Below are 25,013 nucleotides of genomic sequence, written 5' to 3'. Positions count from 1 at the left end.
TTTGGAAAGGAGAAAAAAGCTTTATAACACTGGGCAGACAAGGTTCTTTGGGAAGATGTAATATCTTTTATTAGACCAACAGAAAATATCACATCTACCCAAAGAACCTCGTCTGCCTACATCCTTGGACCCAACATGGCTACAACCAACCACCTTGCAAAACTGGGTTGATTTTACTGGAATGATCTGTGGAAGAAAACCAAAAGAAAAGTCGCACCAATCCTGAAGTGTCCCATTTTTATATCTTTTGAATAAAATGCTTAGGTTTTAGGTTTCCAAATTACTTTCAGTTTCAAATGTTAATTAAATAAATAAATAAAATTTTGAATTGGGCTTTTAAAATCTGCCATTATATTAATATTATCTACAAAAATCCACACCAGCTTGTATTCTTATTACTTCTGTCCTTCTCGGTACTGTAGGAAAGGAGGAGTCCAGTGGGTAGAGATGGGAATGAGCAGTCAGGATTGTCCAGCAAGAGCATGCAACATCTGGGTTTTATTTTATCCCCAGTTTTGCTAGAATTCTGAATATGAGCCTTGGCATGAGTTCAATTTGTGCCATTCAAAACTTCTGGAATTTTAATTTCTGGAATAACAGAAGGCACATGCTCATGGTCCTAAGTCGAACTATTTACTGCTCTCATTCTACCACTGGAGGGATGCTGAGCAGGTATTCCCATGTACTTTGCTGGGGGGACTTGCCTGCCCAGTTGATTCCTGTGAACAGTACAGGAAATGCAAGAACAGAAAAGCACCAATTGCTGATCTGGTTGACACTGCCCTCAGCCTGCCCTGGCTTATGTGGGAAACTGGGCGGGGAGAGGGACTGAGGCACTTAGCCAATGTTGGCAGCAGTGCCACACTCCTCCCTGGGTACCCCAGTAGAATCCTAGTCCCTGTGTGCAAAGTAGGAAAGGCCAATCAGCCAGTTCATGGCTCACTGGAAAAATTCATGTTTAATTCTTTCTTCCAAAGCAGTAAATGGAAATTCAATCCATCTCTCCCAATCTTACTTCGCCTGCCATTCCCTGCCAGCAAACTGCACTATGCCTCCCGCCCCCCGAACACTGCCCATACTATATGGATTCCTTTGGGGGATTTCTAGGGATGCCTTTCTCCCAGGGTTTTGGGGACTACTGCCCCTTCGGCAACAGAGTTCAGGATGGAAAGAAGCAAGCAGTGGGGGTCCCTCACGGATCTGTGTTGGGACTAATGCCGCTAAACATATTCATAAATGATCTGGAAAAGGGAGTGAGTAGCAAAGTGGCCAAATTTGCAGGTAACAACATTATTCAAAAGTGTTTAAGACCAAGGCAGACTGCAAAGAACTGAAGAAAGATTTGGTACTACTGAGTGAATGGGCAACTAAATAGCAGAAGAAATTCAGTGTAAATAAGTGTAAAGTGAAGCATATAGGCAAAGATAACCCAACCTATTTCTACACTATGATGGGCTCTACATGAGCTGTTACCATGCAGGGAAGATCTAAGAGTCGTTGTGGACAGTTTACTAAAAACATCAGCTCAGTACTCAGCAGCTGTCAAAAAGGGAAACAAAACAATGCAGATTAATAAGAATGGATGAGGACCCTTTTTGCGGGTGAGAGGATACTCATATTTTTCATTGTGTTTGAATACCGGAAGACTGAGTAGGGGCTGATAGGGGTAGAAAGGAGGCTACAGGGATGCTGCAAGGACACCTAGCGTAAAGCCCTTCCAGGGTCTAGGACCTGGTGGGCTGTGTGGAGGAAGAAGCCCAAATACTTTAGGAGTGCTGCTGTTTGCTGGGGGACTGTGGTACCAGACAGCAAACACTGGGCCTGGGGGCCCATGAGGGGCAAGACCAGGGGCCCAGAGCCTGCAAGGGGCAAGACTAAGGGCCCAGCAGCTTAGGGTCCTGGTACAGTAGATGGAGGGACCCAGATAAAGTGGATCAAGAGCATGGGCCCTCAGGCCAGACCTACTACCCAAAACCACCTTTGCCCTCTAGGGGCAGGCTCCCTGTCAGATCATAACATCAAGGCACTGCAGGCAAGATGATGAGATGGGACCCTGAAAGGCAGGCAACAAAGTGGGGGCCAGGTGGAAGGCAGAAGACTACACCATTCCAGCACCAGTCTACATTACATAAGGGTTTACAAAATAGTAAATGGCAAAGAGAAAGTAAAGAGGAATTTATTTACTCTCTTTCGCCATACAAGAACTAGGGATCACAAAATGAAACTAGCAGGTAGTAAGTTTAAAATGAACACAAGGAAGTTCCTTTTAACACAGTATCATTAAAGTGTGGAACTCACTGCCACAAAATGTGAAAGTTGACAGTTTAGTCAAATTAAAAATGGGATTGGACAAATATTTGGAGAAAAAGCTGCATCAGTAGTTATTGAGCGTGGGAGTTAGGGGTATGGCTTCTAAACCAGAACTTCCTAGACCTTAAATGCTGGAGGCTGAAAGTGGGAGAGTAGCAGTGGGAAATCCCTGGTCATACCTTGTTCACTCTCCTTTTCAGCATCTACTGTGTGTCACTCTGTGACAGAAGATACTGGGCAAGAGTATCCTATGGTCTTCCCCAGTAAATGGTGGTGCTTACATTATTATGGGTAATGAATACATGTTAGCACTGACATAATTAAGGTTCAAAAAGATTTGCATCTGAAGCATTTTAATCCATTTCCCACTATGACCATTGAATCTGGTCTTGCCATCTACCTCTTCCAAAGACAGCAGCATCTTTCTAATTTTTCTGTCACCAAAGATTTAACGCTTGGCAGAGGGTGGGACTGAACATGAGCCCAGGTTTACCTGCAGGCACACGGAGCTCTGTAACAAGAGCTGTGGAACAGGGCAGTTTGCAGAATGAGCCCAAGGGAGCGGACAAACTGTTCACCTATTCATCACCTACTGCCAAGCTCAAGTATTAAGCAGCTTGCCCCTCTGCTCCTCAGCTGCTTCCTTACAGATAAACCCACCTCCTGCAGAGGGCATGAATGGGGAAAGCAGGACCTGGCTTGAGGAAGGGGGGATGGAGCTTTCTGGTCTACCATGAAAACAAGGAAGAGGCTGTGAGTGGGACTGTGTAAGGGTTTCCATGAAAAAATATGGGCAGAAGACAACAAGGCAAGGGCTGAACGGGCCAGAACTGGTCAATCTTTTTCATTCCAAAGGGGAAACTATGGAGTGCCTAGCATACATCTTGTCAAGAACTTCAAATTCACAGCACAGCTATGGGAGGGGCAAGAGGAGCTTCATTCTGGTTCATCATCAAGTTCTAAAAGATTTGACTTCAATAAGACTTGAAGCAAAAACAAATTTAAAGAGACCTAGACTTTCCTGTAACCTGCAATTACTTTCCTGTAATTAAACACTGTGCAATTCTGCCAGCTGCTGTAACCCAACAAGGGGCATGCCACTGAAAAAGAACTGAGCTCTAGAGAGATTCCTATAGATCAGAGGAATTAACCAGCTCCCCACCTGTTCCCCTCTTCTAGTCCCCTCTCCCACACAGACTTTCTTTCCCTCACCTAGCCACGTTGTACCCTCCCACACCAGTCTTAGTTGTCACCCAGGGTGCTCAACCCCTGTCGCACAGGCCAGATTTGACCCTTGGCACTTTGCCATCAGTTTGTGAGAAGCCCTGCCGGCCATAGCCCTGTGTGCTAGATCCAGCATGGAGGGCAGCAGGGGCGGCCAATCCCAGCATGCAAGGCCAGGCAGAGGCTGTATGAGGCCCCAATCCCTGCACACATGGCTGGACAGGCAGTACAGTCTGGATCCAGGCTTGTGGGCCCAATCCTGGGGCATGGGGACTGATCCAGCTTATGGACTGGCTCTGCAACACTCATTTAGCCCATGGGGCCAAAAGGTGAGCATCACTGCTTCAGCTTATCACTGCCCCCAAACTCAAGCAATCTTCTCTTGGGCTTCAGCCAAACACATACATCTCCAGTCAGTTTGCAGCCGAGCCTGACTGATGGCTGGGTGCTGGCAGCCATACCCAGTGGTTACTGGAGGGTGGCACCAAAGGCTGTTTAGGAGCAGCTCTGGTGTCTGGGAGGTGAGGCAGGTAAGGGTGGCTATTTTCTCAGCCAGTACACTCTGGTTTGTCAGCAAGCATGCTGAGGAGGTGAGGTGAAATAATACTGGCACTGAAGCAGTGGAACTTTTGGCCTGGGAGCATTCACACTGATGCCCCATCCAGTCTGGTATTAAGCCAGCTTCCACTTCACTTATTAAAAATTATTCTACAGGCTAACAAGTTCAAATGTAGCGACATTTATCATGGAATGTAGCCCATATATCCCCGTCCTCTAAGCTTTAACCCACTGACTCTAGTTATAACAGTAAGAAACCCCTGCCCCAATGTGTTTCCAATTGTTCAAATGCTTGCAGGCTATTGTCACTTCCTCCATTAGCTGTAGGGCTGCTGCAGGAAATTATTTATGAGAAAAGATTAAATCAGCTAAATCTGCATGTCTTGACTAAGCAAAAGCTGTTTTTTTAAATCTTTCCAATATGTCTCTCCTTGGTAACACAATGCCTAAAATGGAACATATTCCTTCATGAGCAGTCATCTCAGAGTGACATTATACAGAGAGCAAGACAGGTTAGGTGCTCCTAAACCCACAGACCATCCTCTCACAGCAAACTGTTATGGCAACTGTTTCTCCACCACTAAGTTCATAACCCAGTATGTTTGCATAAGTCTTTGTTCTCTCCCACACATTATACAAACTCTTGGGACAACTAATGATCCAAGCCTGACCCTGAATGCACTTCCCAGCTCTCTTCCCCAAGACATCCTCAACAGCTGCCTGAGGCCATACCCAGGCAATCAACAGGACACTGACAGGAAGAGGAAATATTCTGAAGACTGACAAATTATTGACAAGAAACAGGCAAAACTGAGCTTAATTTTAGCTAGCTGAGTTTAAACTGTAGGCCTGGCTTCTGGGAAGATGTGACAGAGACAGAGAGATTGGCCTGTGGCATTGGTCAGCTCAGATTCAGACTGGAGGAGAAATATTCAGAATCATCACCATCATCCTAGATGACACTACTCAGGGGCAGAACAAGAACTGAATACATGGGAGCTCCTGCAGGGAAACAGAGGGGAAAGAAAACCAGGAAGCAGGGTGTGAATTAAGGGGGAGCTTGGCGGGGGGGATGGGGGGGAAATGAGAGCCAGAGTCCTCCCCAATAAGAGACAAGAGCCAAAATCTGAAAATCATAACCTTCCGGGGGTTTCCAACTGGATTGCTCATTCACTTAGGTGGACTTGTTAATCAATGAACTGGTTTAATTTTTTTTGTAGACTCCCCGAGAGTCAAAGTGTAATTTAAACCCTGCCAGGAAGAGAAAGAAAAGCATTAAAAAAGTGAACTATAGGAGCACAGGGTAGGAAGAAACACAAGAGAAGGCAGAGAGAAAAAAGCTGCAGGTTTCCTGGAAGCTACAGTTTCTAATCCACACATAAGCATCTCACACATCTTTGACTTAGTCAACAGCCCAGAAGGGACCTCCTCCCAGACTGGGCATTAAGGGGAGTGCAATGAACCCCATCAACCCTGCAGCTGCTCCATTTGATACCAGCTCTAAGACAAAGCCATTCCCTCTAAGTATGTGTGGTTGTTTAGATGTGCTCTCACAGAACAGCCCTTTCCCTGAGCACCACATTTATCAGGTGGACCCTTCACCTTGCAAAGCACACGTTACAGACAAAGCCAGGAGAAGCCATACCTCTTTTTTCTCCTGTGAAAGGGACCAGGTCTTCTCGGTCTTTCACATCTTTTGCCTGCTTTTCTAAGTGAGCCATGAGCTCCTCCCTTCTGAAGGGACCAGTTGGTGTCTTTTTTGTCTGATCCCTCTGTCTGAGGCCTGCAGGCAGCAATGCATTCTGGGTACAAAGAGCAAAGAGATGGATGTTAATCATTCAGATTAAAGCTGCCCACTGTTCTGTCATCACCTCTCCACATCTTTCCTGCGCTGCTCTATCCAGGCTCCTTTGTTTGCCTTCAAATGAGGGTAAAGGAGCTCACTGTAGGACTCACAAACCCTTATTTCAATGTGTGATGGAGTAGCTTCAGTGCTCTGTCACTTTAAGGGCTGGAGCAGGGGGCCAGCAGGTGGTTGACGATAGTGGCCATTTTAGATCCCAGTAATACAGGCAGAGAGCAAGCAGTTTGGGAGGAGCAGCCATGGAAGCAACATCTGGCCGAGTCACTGCTCCAGGAACACCTTGGAGGTAAGGGTGGGGCTATAGGGAAGGAGGAGGCCCCATGGTCCTGGGCAGGACCTGAAACTGTACCCTGCCGGGGATGGGTGACCTGGTGGGGGTGTTCATGGTGGGACAGCCCCCAAGAAATGCCAGGCCAGTAACCTCCCCAGTAAAAGGTGGGTCAGGGCACTTTAACCCCAGCCTCCATCAGCCAGTGGGTGAGGTAATGGGACTGATGGGCCAGGCACACCAAGTGGGGCTCCTGAGCCTATGAGGGGGTATTCAAACCCAGGCCCTGGAGACAGGCAGAGCGGTGGGCCAGGCACAGGAAGCAGAGTGGCACCTGAGCCTATGGGAGTGTTCGACCTGTGCCCTAGTAAGAGGGCAGAGTATTGAGAGAGGCCCTGGAGAGTTTCGGGGGCATAGCTGTGAGGCCCTGGAGATAAAGAGCTAGCTGAGTAAGCCCACGTGAGAGAGCAGAGTGTTTGGGGTGTAGTTATGATGCCCTTGGGAGAGGAGGCAGTTGGTGAAGGCCTGCTGTGTGCTGCCAGACTGGAGGCCAGGTGCTAGGCCTAATAGGTGAAGGCCCAGTGTGTGCCCCTGCATGGAGGCCGGGTGCTAGGCCTTGTTACATCAGCAAGGCATGGGACACATATAGGGGAGGTCAGAGCATGTATGGCCCATGATACAGCTGGGTATGCAAAGGGTAGCCTTCTGTCTATTAACATCCAGAGAAACTGACAACAAGACATGCCAAGCAAGAGAGGCGGACAGTTTGCTCACAACCAAGGTGGCGGCTCAGTATGGAGACCGGACTTGACAGATTGCCCCTTTGACACTATGCAATTCACATAAATTTATCCTCTCAGCTATTTGCTGGCTCACCTAGCCACTGAACTTGCCACTTGCCAGTGTACTCCCTGATGCACAGTCAAGAATCCTCTCCCCTCCCTTGTTCCTTTAGTTTATAATCGTCTTTGCCTGCCTTGGGATCATTTAGTCTAGGGGAGAGAAAACCAAGGAATGGAGGGGTACGGATTACCAGGGATTTAAAAAAGCAAATTCTCTGATAAAAACCCCAAAATCTGTGATTAAACTGAAAGCCCCTCCCAGCCTTCCAGCCCTGCTGGTGCCCCTCACTCACCCCCACAGCCCCTCTGGTCCTGCTGGTGCATCTTACTCCTCCCCCATAGCCCCCTCAGCCCTGCTGATGTCCCTTGGTCCCCACCTACCGCCCCCTGCCCGCCCCCCAGCCCTGCCACAGGGGGGGCCCCAGCTGCTGCCCTCTGGCCCTGGCAGTAGGTGGCGGCTGCTGCAGCAGAGCATAGCCCAGCTCTTCCCCTCCGCACCTCCCAACTTACCTGGGGGAGCTGCTCTCCAGGTTGCCTGAAGGCTATATGCATATACATGTATATGTCACCACCTGCCTGACTGTCCCCCTCCCACTCTCTCCCAGCCTGCTGCAGGATGGAACTCTACCAGCCTGCAGAGAGCTCTCTGCAGAACTGCAAAATCCACAGGTTTCTCTGCTAAAATGACACATCTGCATTTTCCTCTGGTAAAGGGGGAAATCTGCATTTTCCTCCAGTTTCCCATGGGAAATGGAAAACCTGGATCCCTGCTGATCACAGTCTTCAGATATCTGAAGAGGGGTTATAAAGTAGATGGTCTGTGCTTATCCTGTCCCCTGTGAGCACAGACAAGGAGCAACTGTTTTAAATTGCAGCGAGGAAGACTGAGGTTGGAAAAGCTGTCTAACAAAGCTATTTAAGCACTGGAATAGATTACCTAGCAAGTATGGAGTTTTCATTCTTGGAAATATTTAAGAAGGGGTTAGATAAAGACTTGGCTGATCTAGTTTAACCAGGGATGATCCTGCCTTGAGCAGACAATTGTACCAGACACACTCCTGAGGTCCCTTCCAGTCCTATCATCCTACAATCCTATATTGACTCATTCAGTAGTCCTTTTTTTAAAATCAAACAGTGCAATCCAGATTTGGCTCTGTTTACTTGTATGTACACTCCTGATGGTAAAGATTCTTCTCTCTGTGTGCACTAGTTATGCCTACACTCTGAGTGTCCTTCATCCTAGAGCTAGGATTAAACTAACTAGCATAGATACTGGTAGCTGTGTATCCATAGCAGCACAGGGCTCAGAGTAGGCTCGCTCTGACCATATATTCATCCAGCTTCGTGGCACATTTTGTAGAGCTCCATCTTTCTAGGGTTGCACTGCTTAGTAATATCACAGCTGGTGAGTCTAAAGCTAGCTGGGTTACATCTAAAGCTATCTGGGTTACATTCACATGAGCTGCATTCACTGCAGTGTGGCTGTGCCTGCTGAATAGTGTTTTACACTAAGAGCAATCCCAATGAAGAAGGCAGGACTAGGGGCAGTAAGGTACCACTCAGCATGAGGGTACCTTCCTAGAACCCAGACCAAAGCTGCAACCCTGAATATGCTGAAGTATGCTGAAGCTGGGGCCTGCATTTATCAGGGGCCTATTTTAATCAAACCTAACTTGGCTTGGAAAACCTGAACATGTGTCTTTTCACACATTGCCACTCACCCATGCCCACCTTCCCTAATTCCATCCATACTCCCACACACATCTAAATTCTTGCATGGCTATAAAGCAAGATTTAAAAAAAAAAAAAAATCAAGACTTGGTGTTTCTCTGCAAGATCTGTTCTGGTTAAAATACTAATTCATCTAGGAAAGATCCACAATGTGTATTATATGGAGGAGGAAGAGACCTGGAGACCACCATGGTCCTTTTTTTTCTTTTATGAGCCTGAAACAGCCCACCCCCTGAAATATTTTATTTGATTTGCAGAATAAAAATGATAGTCCATCAATGTAGCCACTGTGGGGAGGCAGTCAAAACCCAACATATCAAAACTTTTCAGAAGTTGCTTACTTTTAAGCATCAGATGCATCATACTGAATTCAATAAAGTGACTGCTATGCTCGCCATTCTGCACATTTGCTTTGTTGGGCCCAAATCTAAAATGTATATATTAAGAAGTCTCAGGAATTGTAGACAAGATGTGGCTTTATCTGACATTTGGCTAATAAAAAGAAAACCATATTTATCAATTGATTCAGATCACTGAAAATTGAAACCCAAGCAGGTTATTGTAAACATCAGGTTCAAGATTAGCACACCACATTTTAACAAGCTTCTCCTGCATTCACAGCTAATCTAGTTGCTGATCTTTGATTCCTCAGGCACAAGTCCTTGAGAAATCAATCTAGGACACCTTTGCCATTCACTACTTGTACTATGTCTTCCTTGTACATTCCTTTCACTACCTGTGGACTTCTGCGTAAAAAAAACAAAACAAAAAACAACACCACCCAAAAACCCCCCTCAAGGTTTCAAGATTTGCATCCATTCTCTGGCAGAATAGCAATGATGCCTTTGGAACTACAAGAGAAACGGGAAGGAATGGAATGCCTCCAGAACAGCCTGACAGGGAGCAGGGCCTGAACTTGTTTCATTCATATCACAACTAAGTGTCTGTACTACTGGGCTATGGTCTTGTTTTCATTAAATCTCTGCATTTAATTTGTATAAAGGGAATCAATTCCATCAGGAGAGATTCAGAAGCTGGTTTTCAGTCTAGTGGTTCAGATGGTCAAGCTGGGTTGTGGGAAACAGGTTTAAATCCTACCTAATTCAGAGCAGGAACTCAAACGCATCCCAGGTAAGCACCCACAAGACCCATCAGAAACAAGACATTTAAAAAAAATAAATACATTTTTTTTTTGACTGAATAAAATTCAACCAACCCCCTTCCCCCAAATATTTGACTAGGACTAGTAGATGGATCCTAAAGCCGCTTGCAGATGTTTAAAAAAAATGTTTTAATGGAAGCAGCTGTGCGTTACTTTGACCCAGCTCCACAGCATCTATATAGATCAGGAACTTCAGTGGGGATTTTTGGTGCTTCTATCTAATAGCTAATTCAATCAGCTATTAGATAAAAGTACCAAAAAAGCCCCAGTAAACTGCCTAATCTATATAGATGTTGGGTGAGCTGGGTGCAACTAATGTGCTGCCTCTTCTGGGCATGTGCTGGGCTCAATGTGAGAGCACGTGAAGTTTAAAATAAAATGCTGGTTTTTGGGTTTGTTTTTTAAATCTCTGCAAGCAGGCTAAAGGTCTAAAGCAGGGGTGGGCAAAATATGGCCCATGGGCCAAATACAGCCTGCCAATGGATTTTGTCTGACCTGCAGTAGTTCCCTTGGCCCTGCCTGGCCCAGGTGGGCCCCTGGGCATCCTGCGGGGCTGGGGAGCACAGTGGCCATGCTGACTTCCCTGGAAACGCCAGCTCCTTCTGGCTGCTGTTGGCTGTCTCCCCACTGGACATACTCCTACTGGCCAGGCATCCTGGCCTGCCTGCCCTGTCCCACTGCTGGGGGTGCCAGACAGAGCAGGCAGGTGGGGTCTCCATGGAGACTGGCCCAGGACCCATGCAGGCAAGGTGTGTTTGGTCGGGCAGATGGGATGGAGCTGTAGGCAGGTGGAGAGAAGCATCTGGGAGGAAAGTGGGGCTGGAATTGGGATTGTGGGGCAGTGACAGTACAGGGCTGGAGCAGAGCCACAATCTGCTGCCCAGATGCTGCTCCCTGCCTACCCCATCCCATTTACCCAGCTGTGCGCCCTGCTTAAGCAGGTCCCAGCAAGTCTCCATGGAGACCCCAGGATCACTGGCAGTGACAGTGCAGGCTGGGGCCTCGAGCAGAGCCACGATCTGTTCCCCACATCTCAGCAGTGTGCCCCAAGCCCCAGCCCCGCATTGTCACTGCCCAGCGATCCCAGCCCTGCCCACCCACCCTGCTCTTGATGGTGCTCCCTGTCCTGCCAAGCATGAGATAGACCCACTTAGGGAGTTTTGGTGAGCTGTTGAGGGGTGTGGGGGAGAAGCGGAGAAGGGAGTAGCACCAGGGTGCTGACCTGGCCCACAACAGCTCATCAAAACTCCCTCAGTGGGTTTCTGGCCCAAATCATTGCCCATCCCTGGTTTAAACACTCTCTTAAATGACCCATTCTATTTTCTCTGGAACAACAAAACTACCTTTCAGCAATAAAAATTCACTTCCTGAACTTTCTTGACCTTGCTGAATAAGCAATATTGCTGCAACTCTCCCCAGCTAGCAGAACAGTGTTTTCTCCACAGGGACACATAGGAGATAATCATTTATGTTGATAACAATGTGGATTTAACCTATTTCTGTTGCATTAGATCCTAGAAGCCATAACATGGACCATAGGCTGTATAAGTACGAAACAAGAATGTCCCTCCCCTTATATAGGATACAGCAGATGGAAACAGAGAGATAGGCAGGGGAGCACAAAAGACAATGAAACAATGGATCATTCTCTCGGAAACCGTCCAAATTAATCAGAATCACTTATCAGAACTTTCTCCTTGGTTGTTAGACTCATGATAATGCTCATGTGGGATAAAATCCTGCATGCAGCGATGGTAACTTCATGTCCTCGACAAGGCCTGGGAACTTACCTTGCTCATCTTCTACTATTGTGGACTCATTATTTCTATAGCCTTTGTATCCTTCCTTCCCCCCTCTACCCCCTCCACTCAACAACCCCTAATATCTTTCTAGCACACAGGCTAGATTTTATAATTTTTACCAAAATAAGCAGGAATGTACTCTGCAAAAAAGTTTCTATGGACCCACCTCCACATAGAACTCACACAACTGCTTAAATAGAAGTATGGATTAACTACAGTACTGAACCAGAGCTACATCCCCTTTAAGATCAGTGGTGCTCATTACAGACCTACTAAGCATGAACAAGCATCCTACCTGACCCCAGAAATATGCCTGCCTTCAATCCAGAGTCTAGTCTGGGTTTTGTGTAATGACCTACACAGAACCCACACTGCCCCAGCTGTTGCTTCTGCCTTGCTTGCGTTCCTGACAATGCCAAAGGAAGTGAAGCCAGAAGAGGAAGAAAGGGATAAAGAAACCATGACTGGCTGAAGCTACATATGGAAACGGGATTAATGGAACTGCAGAAACATGGGGCCTGCTATGTGTCACGGAGCGGGGACCTAGGAGCAGCCGTGATCTCGCCTAGCACCCCCTACCGTGCCAAGGTGGTATAAATGCACCCTCGTTCTCACCCGCCATATCTCTGATGACAAAAGTATTAAGGAGGCTGCCTATTGTCCCCTTGGACACGGTACCCCGATGTATCCCAGTTTGTGTCCTGTCTTACCGGACTCCGTGAATTAACACCTCAAGGGCTACGCGTGGCTCCTACCACCCTTAATACCACGCCCCAAGCCTCTCAGATGTCCCGGACGTTGTCTAGTCAATTACTGTTGCCCGCGCCCTCGCAGACGTTCCCAGGCCTCTTTAGGCCGAGCCCATACCGGGCCCTTCTTGCTCGCATGCCCTCCCTGGGGCTCCTCTCGCGGTTCGGGGCCTTGCCCCACGATTCCTGCAATTGAGGCTCAGGTGGCTGTAGCTGTGCCTGGCCCCCAAATTCCCCACTTGGGGCTTCTAGTCCTGTGCACCCCCCCCGGGGGGCTTAACGCAAGCACCCTCTGGGCTTCTTGCCAGTGCCCACTCTGGTGCTCCTCACAACTGGGGCTCAGGTGGCCATAGCTGTGCCTGGCCCCTAAATCCCTTCCTTGGGTCTACGATTTCTACACGGCTCAGGCGGCCCCAGCCTTACCTGGCCCTCCAGTGCACTGTGCCCCTTCTCAGGGCTCTGGGGTCAGTGCACCCCTAGGTGCGGTGCTCTCTCTGGCACTGGGGTCCCCACACCACTCTGGAGCCCCTAATGAGGCCTCCTCCAACCCCTACAGCCTCACCCGGTCCTCCGGTCTAATTACAAACAACAAACGCAACAACACAAGCCAACCGGCTATAACTCAGAACTAAGCCACCTGGCTAAACGTGAACTCTAAGCCCTCTAGCTACTCATCAATCAAATCCCCTACCTGGGCTTTCTCCTCCCAGTATCCTTGAGCCAAAGCTGTTCAGGGCATCTAGCTTCTTTAGGCTGCAATGCTCCAGCAGAGCTCCTTCACCCTTTGAAGTTAGCAGGGAACTGCCTCCTTGGCCTCAGCCTAGGCTGTTTATATAGGCCAGGCCTTGCCCCCTTCTGGTCAGCTGACCGAACTGCGGTTGCCCCGGCAACCGGCACCTGTAACTTTTCCTAGGAGCAAGTCGCTGAAGTGCCCTGTGACACTATGTACCAACCATAAATAGACAGAAAGCCAGGCCTCTATCTACTTTGGGGCCAGTCAAGCCCAGAAACACCCAGCATCAGCCATAGGGTAGCCATAATAAATTCAGGGAAATCTGGGATGTGGTAAGCATGAATGGTACATGCCCCTGGCAGCTGTGGGGGCATGGCTGCGCTAGTGGCGGCAGTAGTGGGACCTTGGCAGCAGGGAACAGGGAGCTCCCACAGACGCCACCGGCACTGTCGGCAGTGTGGGGGGGGCAAGCACCAACCATGGGTCTCTGACCACCCTCAGGCACTGCCGGCAGTGTCAGCAGCAGCCAGGGGCAATCATGGACTGCCTGCAGATGCCGCCAGCAGTGCTGGCAGCAGGGTGCCGAGCAGCGACCACCCGCAGGTGCCACCAACAGTAAGTGGCACCTTTTTGCAGGGGGTGTACCACCACGTGCAGGGGGTGCACATTCACCTGCATGCACCCCCTATGCATCGACCCTGGTGGTAAGGAAATCCAGGATGGGGAGTGGACACATACATGCATACACATACACACAGAACCCTAGCCCCACAGGAGTGAGGGTGGGTAGGACAGCATGGCATGTGCACAAAGCCTGACCCAGTGGCTTCCAGGAGTGGAGGTGGCCAATACAGCATGGCATGCATGCATACCCCACTCCTCCCTGCCCCCTGCACATGCATGTGTGCACACACATACAAACACAGCCCCAACCCCTGCACATGTATGCGCGTGCTCACACACACACACAAACAGCCCCAACCCTGTGGCTCCCAGAAGCAGCGCTTGCCAGAACAGGACAGTGCAGCACATGTGCACACACACAACCCTGACCTTGCAGCTCCCTGCATGTACCTTGACCACACCTCTACTGTGCAAGTGACTCTACTCACAGCCTAGTGGGGTCTGGACTAGGGAGCAGGCAATTGGCTGGGCTCCCTGGGGAAAATTCAAGCAAAAGTCCCCATAGACACAAACCTGCCTGCATGTGCCAGTAGCCACATATATGGGCAGGCTCCCACCGATCTGGGACTTTTGCCTTAATTTTTTCCAACAGCTGGAATGCTAAAGCAACCTTCAAAACCCAGGACTATCCCCACCAATCTGGGACATATGGTCACCCTAGCCATAGGGCTTCACTCGATGAATCTTTATGCTTCCCACACCTTCATCTTACCCCATGTCTGCCAGGCTGCTTGCATGGCTCAGCCACAATGGATCTCTATTAAATGAACCTGCAGATGTTTGCCTCCCCTAAGCCCAGTGTGCACATGCTTGCTATTAGATGTGCTCCAGCACTTATTGACCTCAGAGGGAAGGCCCTACAACAAAATTCATTACTCTCCTGATGGAAGTCATTCCTATGTCCACCTCATCCCTGCAGTTCCTTTTCAAGTTTAAATCAGCCTCAGGAAGCCTTGACTTAGAGCAACTAGCAAATGGCACCCATGCTTACATGCTGCTGCTGCTAAAGGCCATAAAGTCCTGGCACCTTATTCCTGTGCCAGTGACAGAAAGCAGGTTGTGGGGGGGTAGACCTGCCTTGTATTGGTACCCCTGGCATTAACTGTACACTGCAGATATCTCTTGGTTCTGAAATACCATAGCCTAGGGGAGGGCAATTATTTTGCCTGCTTGACAAGTTTTGGTGAGTTGTTGAGGGCTGCCATAGTACTCCCACCTCTTGATGGGTGCCCCGCCCCCTGGTCACCATCATGGGACCGGATGTCCCACCTCCAACCCACAACATTTCCCACTGGAAGTCCCTCACCTCGTCAAGGAAGTACTCCTTTTGGGAGGGAGGGTGCTGCTATCTAGAAACCAAAAAAACAAAACAAAAACCCAAATCATATACGAAAAATAAAACATCTACTGTAACTTATTTTAATTTTATTTTAAAAATTTTTTGTTCTGATTTGTGTTCTTGCATAATGTATCCAGAGGCAATTGCATAGTAGCTCAAAATACAGCCCTACTCCTGTATATTGTGTGTGGGTGGTAAGGGGGTGTATGTGGGAGGATGTGGTTGGGAGTGGGTGTGTGGTGAGGTATAGGCTGTGGGGTGGGGGAGAGACAGAGAGAGACATACAGACACAGAGTCACAGAGAGACACAGGGGGAGACAAAGACAGGGCCAGGCCACTGGCTACATTGTGTGTGGCTCTCGCAGACCGCATGCGAGCCTTATGAGATGCAGCCAAGCAGACCCCACACCCGAGCTCTGCGCTCCTGTGGCCCCAGGGCACTGGCACAGACTCTGTACTCCCACCTACCACTGCCACTCTCCTGCCGTTTCCTTACTTTCCTTCCCGCATGCCTGCCCACCACTGCTGCTGCCACTCTCCCTGCCCACCACTGCTTCCTATTGCCCCCTTACCCACCCACCCACCACTCCTGCCACCTACTGCTGTTTCCTGCCACCCCCCTGCTGCCACTTCCCACCCACCTGCCACTGCTTTCTGCCCCCTTCCCCACCCACCCATCACTTCCTGCCCACCCACCACAATGGCTCCAGTCCACCCAGCCAGCACCACGTGGTTCCATGCTGCATGGCCAGAACTGCACAGCGTGGCATGGAACCAGCCCGGCCAGGCATGGGCGGATCATGGTGGTTTCTGCTTCCCTCCTTTCTCCTGGCTGGGCCTTGCCAACTCCATGCCATGTGGCATGGCATGGATCCGGCTCAGCCTGGGTCCCTGATCACCTACTTCACCCTAACCCTGAGTATATACAATGCAGACAAGCCTCAGACACCAAGTCATAGTGTTTTCCTGTCCATTTTGGATCCCAAATCCTAGATACTGCAGTCTTGATATGAGAATGAGTGAATTCTCCCTCAGTGAGGACAGGAGATGGGAGATTATGCAGAGGGGTGTAGTTTGTGGGACTGGACATTCACTGGGGATGCCCAGACCTTCAATCCTTTTGAGCGATCTGCTTTGAAGTACCCCTGGGATGCTGGACTGGCTAAGTAGTGTATCCACCAAGCTGGCACACAACAGTGAGGTACTGCTGAAAGGGGTACAGACCTGAGGCACCCATGGTTTATGCAGGGACCAGGAAAAACAGCAATCAGTGGTGGAACAAGGGTGGATGCTTGGAGGACCATGGTTAAAGCAGAGAACAGATAATGGCCCTGTCATAGGAGTGGCTGCTTCCAACTCTGGCTTATCATAAATGGAACCTTCTTAAGTCTTGGGTAGCCCTGCTGGAGCAAACTATAAACATGACATAATGAATGGGAAGCAGCCAAAGCTGCAGCATATAGCTAGTTCCTAGATGTTTAGGAGAATGAGGCACGCCAGTAGGGGGTGCTCCTGTGCTGAGCCACCCACCTCACTGTGACCTACCAAAAACCAAGCTCTGAGTGCCTCCCCTGGGGCACCTCATGTCTGGCCGAATCCCTTCCTGGAGCACATCTGCAAGCCTTGGGTAAATGCTGCCACCACCCAGGGGTCAGGTCATTATTCAGGCCCTGTGCCACGTGCTGCACAGGCCTTGTAGACCTTGAGGGTGCCTGACCCACTGCAAGATCCTGGGGTGCTTCCTTAAGCCTGAAGCACAGAAAGTAGCCTCCCTTAATTAGCTGGGCATAAGGAGCATGAAGGCATGCCCAATCCCTCTCCCAGCAAGTAACACCAAGCTTGTTACAGTGGAGAGCTTTGTTGGTTAAAGAAGTTAGGCTTTGGGAAGGGCACAGGTTAGAGAAGTATCAAAGAATAACCCAGAGCAAACAATATGACTTGATAGCCTTTTGTTATGCTTCTACATTACAGTAAGCTATACAGGTTTCCTTTGCCAACCACAGTTTTGAGTATCCATACTTAATATTCTATATACCATTTTGGCTACTATGGTATAAAGTTTTGAGTAACCATGGTTTTCTGTGGCCACACATCAGCCTGCCACCTGCCATTTCAAATCACCCGAGCTCTGACTAGTCACCCATGGTGCTCTCATTTCCTCACGCGCACTCAGTCTTGTGTTGTGCTTCATGCCATTAATGTCCTGTTGCAGGTGCTCCATATTTTTATCTCATTTCTTTGTGATTTTTGCATTTTGCCCTTAATCATGGCCTCTAAGCAAGTGAGTGGTGAAGATGTGCAATTTGTGAAGAGGGCAAGACAAGTGATGTTCTTGGAAACAAAATTAGAGTTGTTGGATCATCTATTATGTCGAGAGAATGTGGCGAATGTAGGGAGGCATTTTGGTATGAACAAATCCACTATGAGAACCATTAAGAAAAGTGGGCTACTATTAGAGCTAGTGCTGCGAGTGGTACACCAGGAAGTGCTAAAGTTTCTTTAAAAGACAAACTACTCAACAGTGAACTGGCACTTTAAAAAAATAAAATAAAATAACGCCCTGCATTTACCGGCTCCTGCCGGGTGGGGGGAGGTGATTCCCGCTGCCCCCCACTGCTCTGTGCTGCATGGGGGGGGCTCTGCCATGAGCCCCTCAGAGGCCCTGATGGCTGCTGCAGCAGCTGGTGAACGTAGGGCTTTTTTTGTTTGTTTGTTTTTAAAGTGCCATGACACTGGGGATGGGTGAGGCAGCTATTGATGGGCTGGGAAAGGAGATGGGGGATGGAGTCTCATGGCCTCAGGATGCTGGGGCCAGACAGGGCAGCCATTGCCAATGCTGGGAGAGCAGGTGGGAGTCAGGAGGATTGCTCAGAGGGGCTGGGGGAAGAGGCAAGGGATGGGGCCTGGTGGGGGTCCCCAAGGTCCCCTCCCCCCTCCTCCAGCTCCCTCTCCACCCCCTATTTACCGGCACAGAATCTGGGTCCAGCTCTCTGTGGCAGTGAGCAGGGACTGCCCGAATCACCTCTGAATCTTTTTCTGAATCGATTTGGAGGCTTTGGATCAATTCAAACCTTTTATTGGTCTTGGATGTAGGTGTGAAGTGTACTCTGTCCGAGTTTGCGGACAATACTAAATTGTGGGGTGAAGTGCACACTCCAGAGGGTAGGAAATGATTGCAGGCAGACCTGGACAGGTTGGAAGAGTGGGCACTACACAATAGGATGCAGTACAACAAGGACAAATGTAGAGTGCTGCACCTAGGGTGCAAAAATATCCAGCACACCTACTGGCTAGGAAGTGACCCTCTCAGCAGCACAGAAGTGGAAAGGGATCTCGGAGTCATAGTGGACTCCAAGAGGAACATGAGTCATCAGTGTGGCAAAATCATCAGCAAAGATAACTGCACTCTATCATTCATCAGCAGGTGCATGACAAATAGAACCAAGGAGGTGATGCTGTCCCTCTATGCGGCATTGGTCAGACCAGAGTTGGAGTACTGCATTCAGTTTTGGGTGCCGTACTTCAAGAAGGATGTTGATAGATTGGAGAGGGCCCAGAGGAGGGCCACTCCTATGGTTAGAGGCTTACAGGACAAGCCCTATGAGAAGAGACTGAGGCACCTGGACCTCTTCAGCCTCTGCAAGAGAAGACTGAGAGGTGATCTTGTGGCTGCCTAAAAATTCATTAGGGAAATGCAGCAAGGGATCAGTGATGCTCTGTTCACCAGGGCACCTCTTGGGGTAACAAGGAACAATGGTCACAAACTGACAGAGAACAGGTTTAGGCTAGATATCAGGAAAAACTTCTTTACAGTAAGAGTGGCCAAAATTTGGAATGGGCTTCCAAGAGAGGTGGAGCTCTCCCCTTCCTTGGGGGTCTTGAAGAGAAAGTTGGATAGGCATCTGGCTGGGGTCATTTGATCCCTGCACTCTTTCCTGCTGAGGTAGGGGGTTGAACTTGATGCTCTGTTGAGGTCCCTTCTGACCCTAGCATCTATGAATCTATGGAAAAGGGCTAATGCGGTCCCTATTTTCAAAAACAGGAGGAAGGAGGATCTGGCTAACTATAAACCGGTTAGTGTCACCCCTATCCTTGGGAAAACCTTTGAAAAAATTATTAAGTATCACATTTATGGGAGTCCAGCAGAGAAAGCAATGCTAAAGGGCAAGCAGCACGGATTCATAGCAGGTAGACCCTGCCTGACTAACTTTGTTTCTTTTTATGACCAGGTCACAAAATGCTTAGATGCAGGAATTGAGGTAGATGTCATCCACTTGGATTTTAAGAAGGCCTTTGATATGGTATTGCATTCTATTCTCACAAATAAACTGAGCAACTGTGACGTAGATGATTACATGGTCAGATGGGAGGCACATTAGCTTAGTGGTAGCACCCAGAGAGTGGTGGTAGATGGGTCTGTATCAACTTGGAAAGATGTGGGCAGTGGAGTCCCACAAGGCTCAGTCCTTGGATTGGTGCTGTTCAATGTCTTCCTCAGTGACTTGGATGAGGGCGTGGAAAGCACTCTGTCCAGTTGGTGAATGATACCAAATTATGGGGTAAAGTTAACACACCAGAGGGTAGGGAATGAATCCAGGTGGATCTCGACAGGTTGGAAAGTGGGCAAAACAGAATAGGATGCAGTTCAATAAGGACAAATGCAAGGTGCTACACCTAGGGAGAAGAAATCACCAGCAAACTTACAGGCTGGAGGAGGACCTTCTCAGTAGCACAGCAGTAGAAAGGGATCTCAGAGTCACTGATGACTCCAAGATGAACACAAGATGTCAATGTGATGGAGTGATCAGTAAAGCTAACCACACTTTACCATGCATTAGCAGGTGCTTGACAAACAGGTCCAGGGAAGTGACACTTCCTCTTTATGTAGCATTGGTCAGGCTGCAGTTGGAGTACTGCATCCAGTTTTGAGCGCCACACTTCAAGAGGGATGTGGACAACCTCAAGAGGGTTCAGAGGTGGGCCACTTGTACGGTTAGGGGCCTGCAGGCAAAGCCCTATCAGGAGAGACTGAGGGCCCTGGATCTCTTCAGCCTCCACAAAAGGCTGAGAGGTGAACTTGTGGCCACCTGCAAATTCATTGGGGGAGAAGGTGGGCAGCAAGGAATAGGAGGTGCTGTGTTTACCAGGGCACCCCGTGTAGTAACTAGGAACAATGGCCACAAATTGAGAGAGCAGATTTAGGTGAGATATCAGGAAAAACTTCTTTACGGTAAGGGTTCCCAGAATCTGGAATGGGCTTCCAAGGGAGGTGGTGCTCTCCTTTACCTTGGAGGTCTTTAAGAGGAGGCTAGACATGCACCTGGCTGGGGTCATCTGACCCCAGCGCTCTTTCCTGCCCACAGCAAGGGGTTGGACTTGAAAATCTGCTAAGGTCCCTTCTGACCCAAACTTCTATGAATCTATAAAGTGTGGCAGGAGAGACAGCAGGGCGGAAGCACTCTAAGGGCAGAGCGAGGTATGGTCATGGAGCCACTGGGGGTGTCACAGCCACCCCTGGGACGCCAAATAGTTATATTCAGTATGTGTGGTTCACTTTTTGGGAAGTTAAACAAACTAAATCAACGCTTATTAAAGCCTAGATCCTGCAAACTCTCAGGCATGCAGTGGCCTCATATGAACAACTCCAGGAAATTCAGTAGGATTACAGGAGGTAAATGTTTGTAGAATCAGGGCCAGAGTCCCTGATTGTGCACTCTCAATGCAATGCCTTGGAAGAAGTGCCCATTCCTAGCAGTGGGCAAAGCTCACAGGAGCTGGGCTCAGCAGAACATGCTTTTGACCCAGTAGTATTGACACACTGAATCCCCTCTGCTGCTCACCAGGAGTGGCATATTTCTGTTCTGCAGCAACTGCTATCCTAGGCAAAAAACACTTGTCACCCAACTAGGCAGGACAACTTATACCAGGGTAGGCAAAATATGGCCCACTGGCCAAATTCTATCTGGCCAGTGGGACCCCTAAAAATTCTGGAAAATATTTATCTGCTCCTGACTACCTGTCAAACACAACAGGAGCAGTAGGACTCAGGGGCAGCCGGCAGCAGGAGGCATGAGACCAGACCCACCCCACCCCTAGCCATTTCCCTGACAACTGCCCCTGCCCTGCACTAGCACCACGTGCCTCCCAGCTGCATTGCAGGAAAGGGAGTATGGGGCCCCACCGGTGTGTGTGCATGCACGCAGGCAGGGGCAGAAAGTGCGTGTGTGGGGGGGGTGTAGGCAGGGGCAGTGTGTGTGTGTGTGTGTGTGTGTGTGTGTGCAGGCAGGGTCAGTGCATGCACATGTGCAGGGAGGGGCAGAGTGTGTGTGTGCATGTGTGTAGGCGGGGGCAGAGTGTGTGTGGGTGTAGGCAGGCAGGGGCAGAGTGTGTGTCTGTGGGTGGGTGGGTATAGGCGGAGGCAGAGTGCATGTGCATGTGTGGGTGCAGGCAAGGGCTGTGTGTGTGTACGTGCAGGCAGTGGTAGAGTGCATGTGTGTGTGTGCAGGCAGGGGCAGAGTGTGTGTGTGTGTGTGTGTGGGGGGGGATGTAGGCAGGGGCAGAGTGCATGTGCATGTGTGGGTGCAGGCAAGGGCAGAGAGTGTGTGTCTATGGGTGCAGGCAAGGGCAGTGTGTGTGTGAGTGGGTGGGTATAGGTAGGGGCAGGGTGTGACTGTGTGTGTGTGTCTACCACTGCGCACAGGCAGTGATAGAGTGCATATGCGTGTGTGTGCAGGCAGGGGCACAGTGTATGTGTGTGGGTGTAGGCAGGGACAGAGTGTGTGTGTGGGTGTGGGTGTGTGTGTGTTCAGGCAGTGGTACAGTGCATGTGTGTGTCTGAAGACAGGAGCAGTGTGTTTGTAGGCAGGGCAGTGTGTGTGTGTGTGTGCGCGCGCAGGCAGAGGCAAAGTGTGTGCGTGTGTGTCTGCAGATGGGCAGAGTGTGTTTGTGTGTGTATATGCAGGGGCAGAGTGTGTGCGCGTGTGTGTATATATATGCAAAGGCAGTGTGTGTGTGTGTGTGTGTGTGTGTGTATGCGCACGTGCACACGTGTGTGCTGCCAGGGGCAGAGTGTGTGTGTGTGTGTGTGTGTGTGTGTGTGTGTGTGTGTGTGTGTGTAGGCAGGGGCAGTGTGTCCATGTGTGTGTAGGCAAGGGCAGTGCGTCTGTGTTTGTGTGTTTGCAGGCAGGGACAGAGTGTATGTGTGCGTATGTATGCAGGGAGGGGGGTGTGTGTAGGCAGGGTCAGAGTGTGTGTTTTTGCAGGCAAGGGAAGAGTGTGTGTATGTGCACACGCACGCCCGTGCATGTGCAGGCAGGGGCAGAGCATATTCGTGTGTGTAGGCAGGGTTACTGTGTGTGTGTTCATAGGGCGAGTCCCACCTGCGCACCCCACCATATACCTACATGCACCCACATGCTCCCTCACTCCACATACCCACAGCCCCCCACAAACCTATACCCACCCCCCAGTATACAAGCGTAATAGTTCATTTTAAGCTACTGTGCAATCACCTCTATGTACACTACACAAACGCATGTAAAGCAGACAGAACAAAAATACTTTTTTGAAATCAAATTAATGTATGTTTTAGATGTTTGCTTTTTAGAACATAATTTGGTATTTTTCTGGTTCCAAGATGGAAAAACTGAAAGGAGTACTTCTGGGGGCAATGGGAGGGACTTCTGGTGGCAAAGGTCAGGGGTTAGGGGCAGGACTTCTGGTCCCAAGATGATGACCAGGGGGCAGGGCACCTGTGAGGGGGTGGGGATACCCTTGTGGCCCTGGACAGCTTGCCAAAACTCAGTAAGCAGCCCTATGCCTGAAATAATTGCCTGCCCCGATCTACACCCAGCAAGCTTTTTGAGATTTGGAACTCCTGGGCTCTTAGGAACAGGCCTTAGAGGGTTTGTAAATAAGTCGTGCATTTAGGGTCGGATTCTACCACCCTTACATAGGGCAAGGACTCTGGAATGATATCACTGAAAACAATCCTACTGTGAGCACAGCTAGAGGCTACCCCATGAGTGGGGATGTAAAAGACCCAGGCCTTCAGTCTAAGCTGGCCTTTAATTCATCAGAGCAGAAAACAGTTCCAGGAGTCCAGGAGTGCTGCTTTTTTAAAATCAGAACTCTACACTCCTGTTCAATACTTTCCTTGGTTTTGCATGCTGTCATATTCAGAAAACCATTCCAGGACATTCTGAGATGTAAGATCATGTGCAAACAGCATGAATGATCCTTTTTTTTCTTTTAGAGGAGCACCTTATTCAGATAATTACAATTTCTCACTTACCTCATTCAATGAAATGAGAAAATTAATTAATTCAACAAGAGATGGAAGGAGAGTTTAAGGGCTTTACAAGTAAACAGTGACAGATCCACCCACAATATTATATAATCAAGTTGTGCTGGAACTACACAGATTTTACCATCTACAAGCTGTCAAGTAAAAACTACTTACATCGGGGTCTAGCTCCTCCAACTCATCTTCTAGAGCCCTGAGTTCTTCTTCTGTCAAGGCACCAAGAATCTTGTCCTCATCCAGATCTCGGTACTTTTCTAATTCCTTTCTGTATGACATTGTAGAGAAGTCCTTGAAATATCACTTTCCACAATGAAAGCTGACCTATAATGAAAAAGAAGCATCCCATCATAAAATGAGAGTTTAGATTATTGTAATTTCTGCTATTAACAAACTGAAAACCCTTCACAAATGTGTAACAGGGTATAAGAAACGCAAAATTCTAAAACTCTTGGTTCAGAGGTGATGGCTTTTATTAGACCAACTAAGAAATCACAGAAGAAATATCTTTTCTTGCAAGCTTTCAGGAGCTTTCAGGAGCACACACCCTTCATCAGGCTGAGGGAAAATTAAAGATGGTAAAAGTGTGGAAGAAATCAAACTTCGCGTTGTGGTTGAATCAGAACTGACAGAGCCAGCTTTTCTTTATTTAAGGCTATACTGTGATCACAGGGAGAATTCCATACAGCAAGGGGAATCACCCACTTGTCTGTTCCAAAGGATTTCTCAGACTCTCTAAGTTTACAAGCGTATTTATACTAAAGACAGAGAAAGAGATAAAAAAATACACCTTGGAGAAACAAAACAATAGTAAATTACAAAGAAATTTAGGAAGTTTACTTAAACAAACTATCTATGCACAGGGCAAGATATCAAGATAACCTAAGGTGTGCTGGATTCCTTATCTCAGAACATTTAACTGTATTAAGCAGTAGCAGCACTTCTGGTCTTTGTCTGTTTTTCTAGTCAAGTAAGCCAATTACTTCTACAAAAGTCTCCTTAGATAGAAAATTAAGTTCATTTTGCACAGAGGAAGCTAAAGATGGATGTATGTACCTCTGGGTCCAATATAGTTCCTTTGTGTGAGTTGCTCTTTGATGTGCAGATAAGGCAGGATTCCTTCCCTGGTGATGTCAGATGACAAAAAAGCAAGCAGGCATAAACAAAATAAAAAAAGAAATAAATTAAAAAATAAAGACAGGGAGTTGTAGAAATAAAAGGCATCATCTCTGAACCAAGAGTTTTAGAGTTTTGCATTTCTTTTTGCTTCAGGCCAACACGGCTACCACGTACATCCCTGTAACAGGGTATAAAGCAGCCAGAGCTTAGACACTGAGGTCTAGTGTTCATCCTACCACAGATTCACATTGGGACAGCATTAGGATCGTCATTAGGAACTGATATCAGCAGTAACTAAGCAGAAAACTATATAGTAATCAAATTTT

General features: G+C 48.6%; 1 protein-coding gene across 5 annotated transcripts in view; it reads right to left on the bottom strand.

The window, feature by feature from the left end:
• Positions 1 to 25,013, bottom strand: part of TMOD1 (tropomodulin 1) — an 87,118-nt gene that overhangs the window by 40,774 nt on the left and 21,331 nt on the right. For all 5 annotated transcript variants that reach the window (XM_090038994.1, XM_090038995.1, XM_090038996.1 and 2 more), the window contains exons 2-3: positions 23,728 to 23,892; positions 5,738 to 5,894 (exon numbers count right to left, since the gene is read on the bottom strand). In XM_090038994.1, the coding sequence (XP_089895120.1) occupies positions 5,738 to 5,894; positions 23,728 to 23,847 (277 nt within the window). In that variant the 5' untranslated portion in view covers positions 23,848 to 23,892. The remainder of the gene's footprint in view (positions 1 to 5,737; positions 5,895 to 23,727; positions 23,893 to 25,013) is intronic.

The sequence above is a fragment of the Crocodylus siamensis genome, chromosome 3 (genome assembly GCF_052110815.1).
Source record: "Crocodylus siamensis isolate JL-2025a chromosome 3, ASM5211081v1, whole genome shotgun sequence".
Taxonomy (NCBI): domain Eukaryota; kingdom Metazoa; phylum Chordata; order Crocodylia; family Crocodylidae; genus Crocodylus; species Crocodylus siamensis.
Note: the sequence above shows the minus strand (reverse complement) of the source record. Positions and strands in the feature narration are given on the sequence as shown.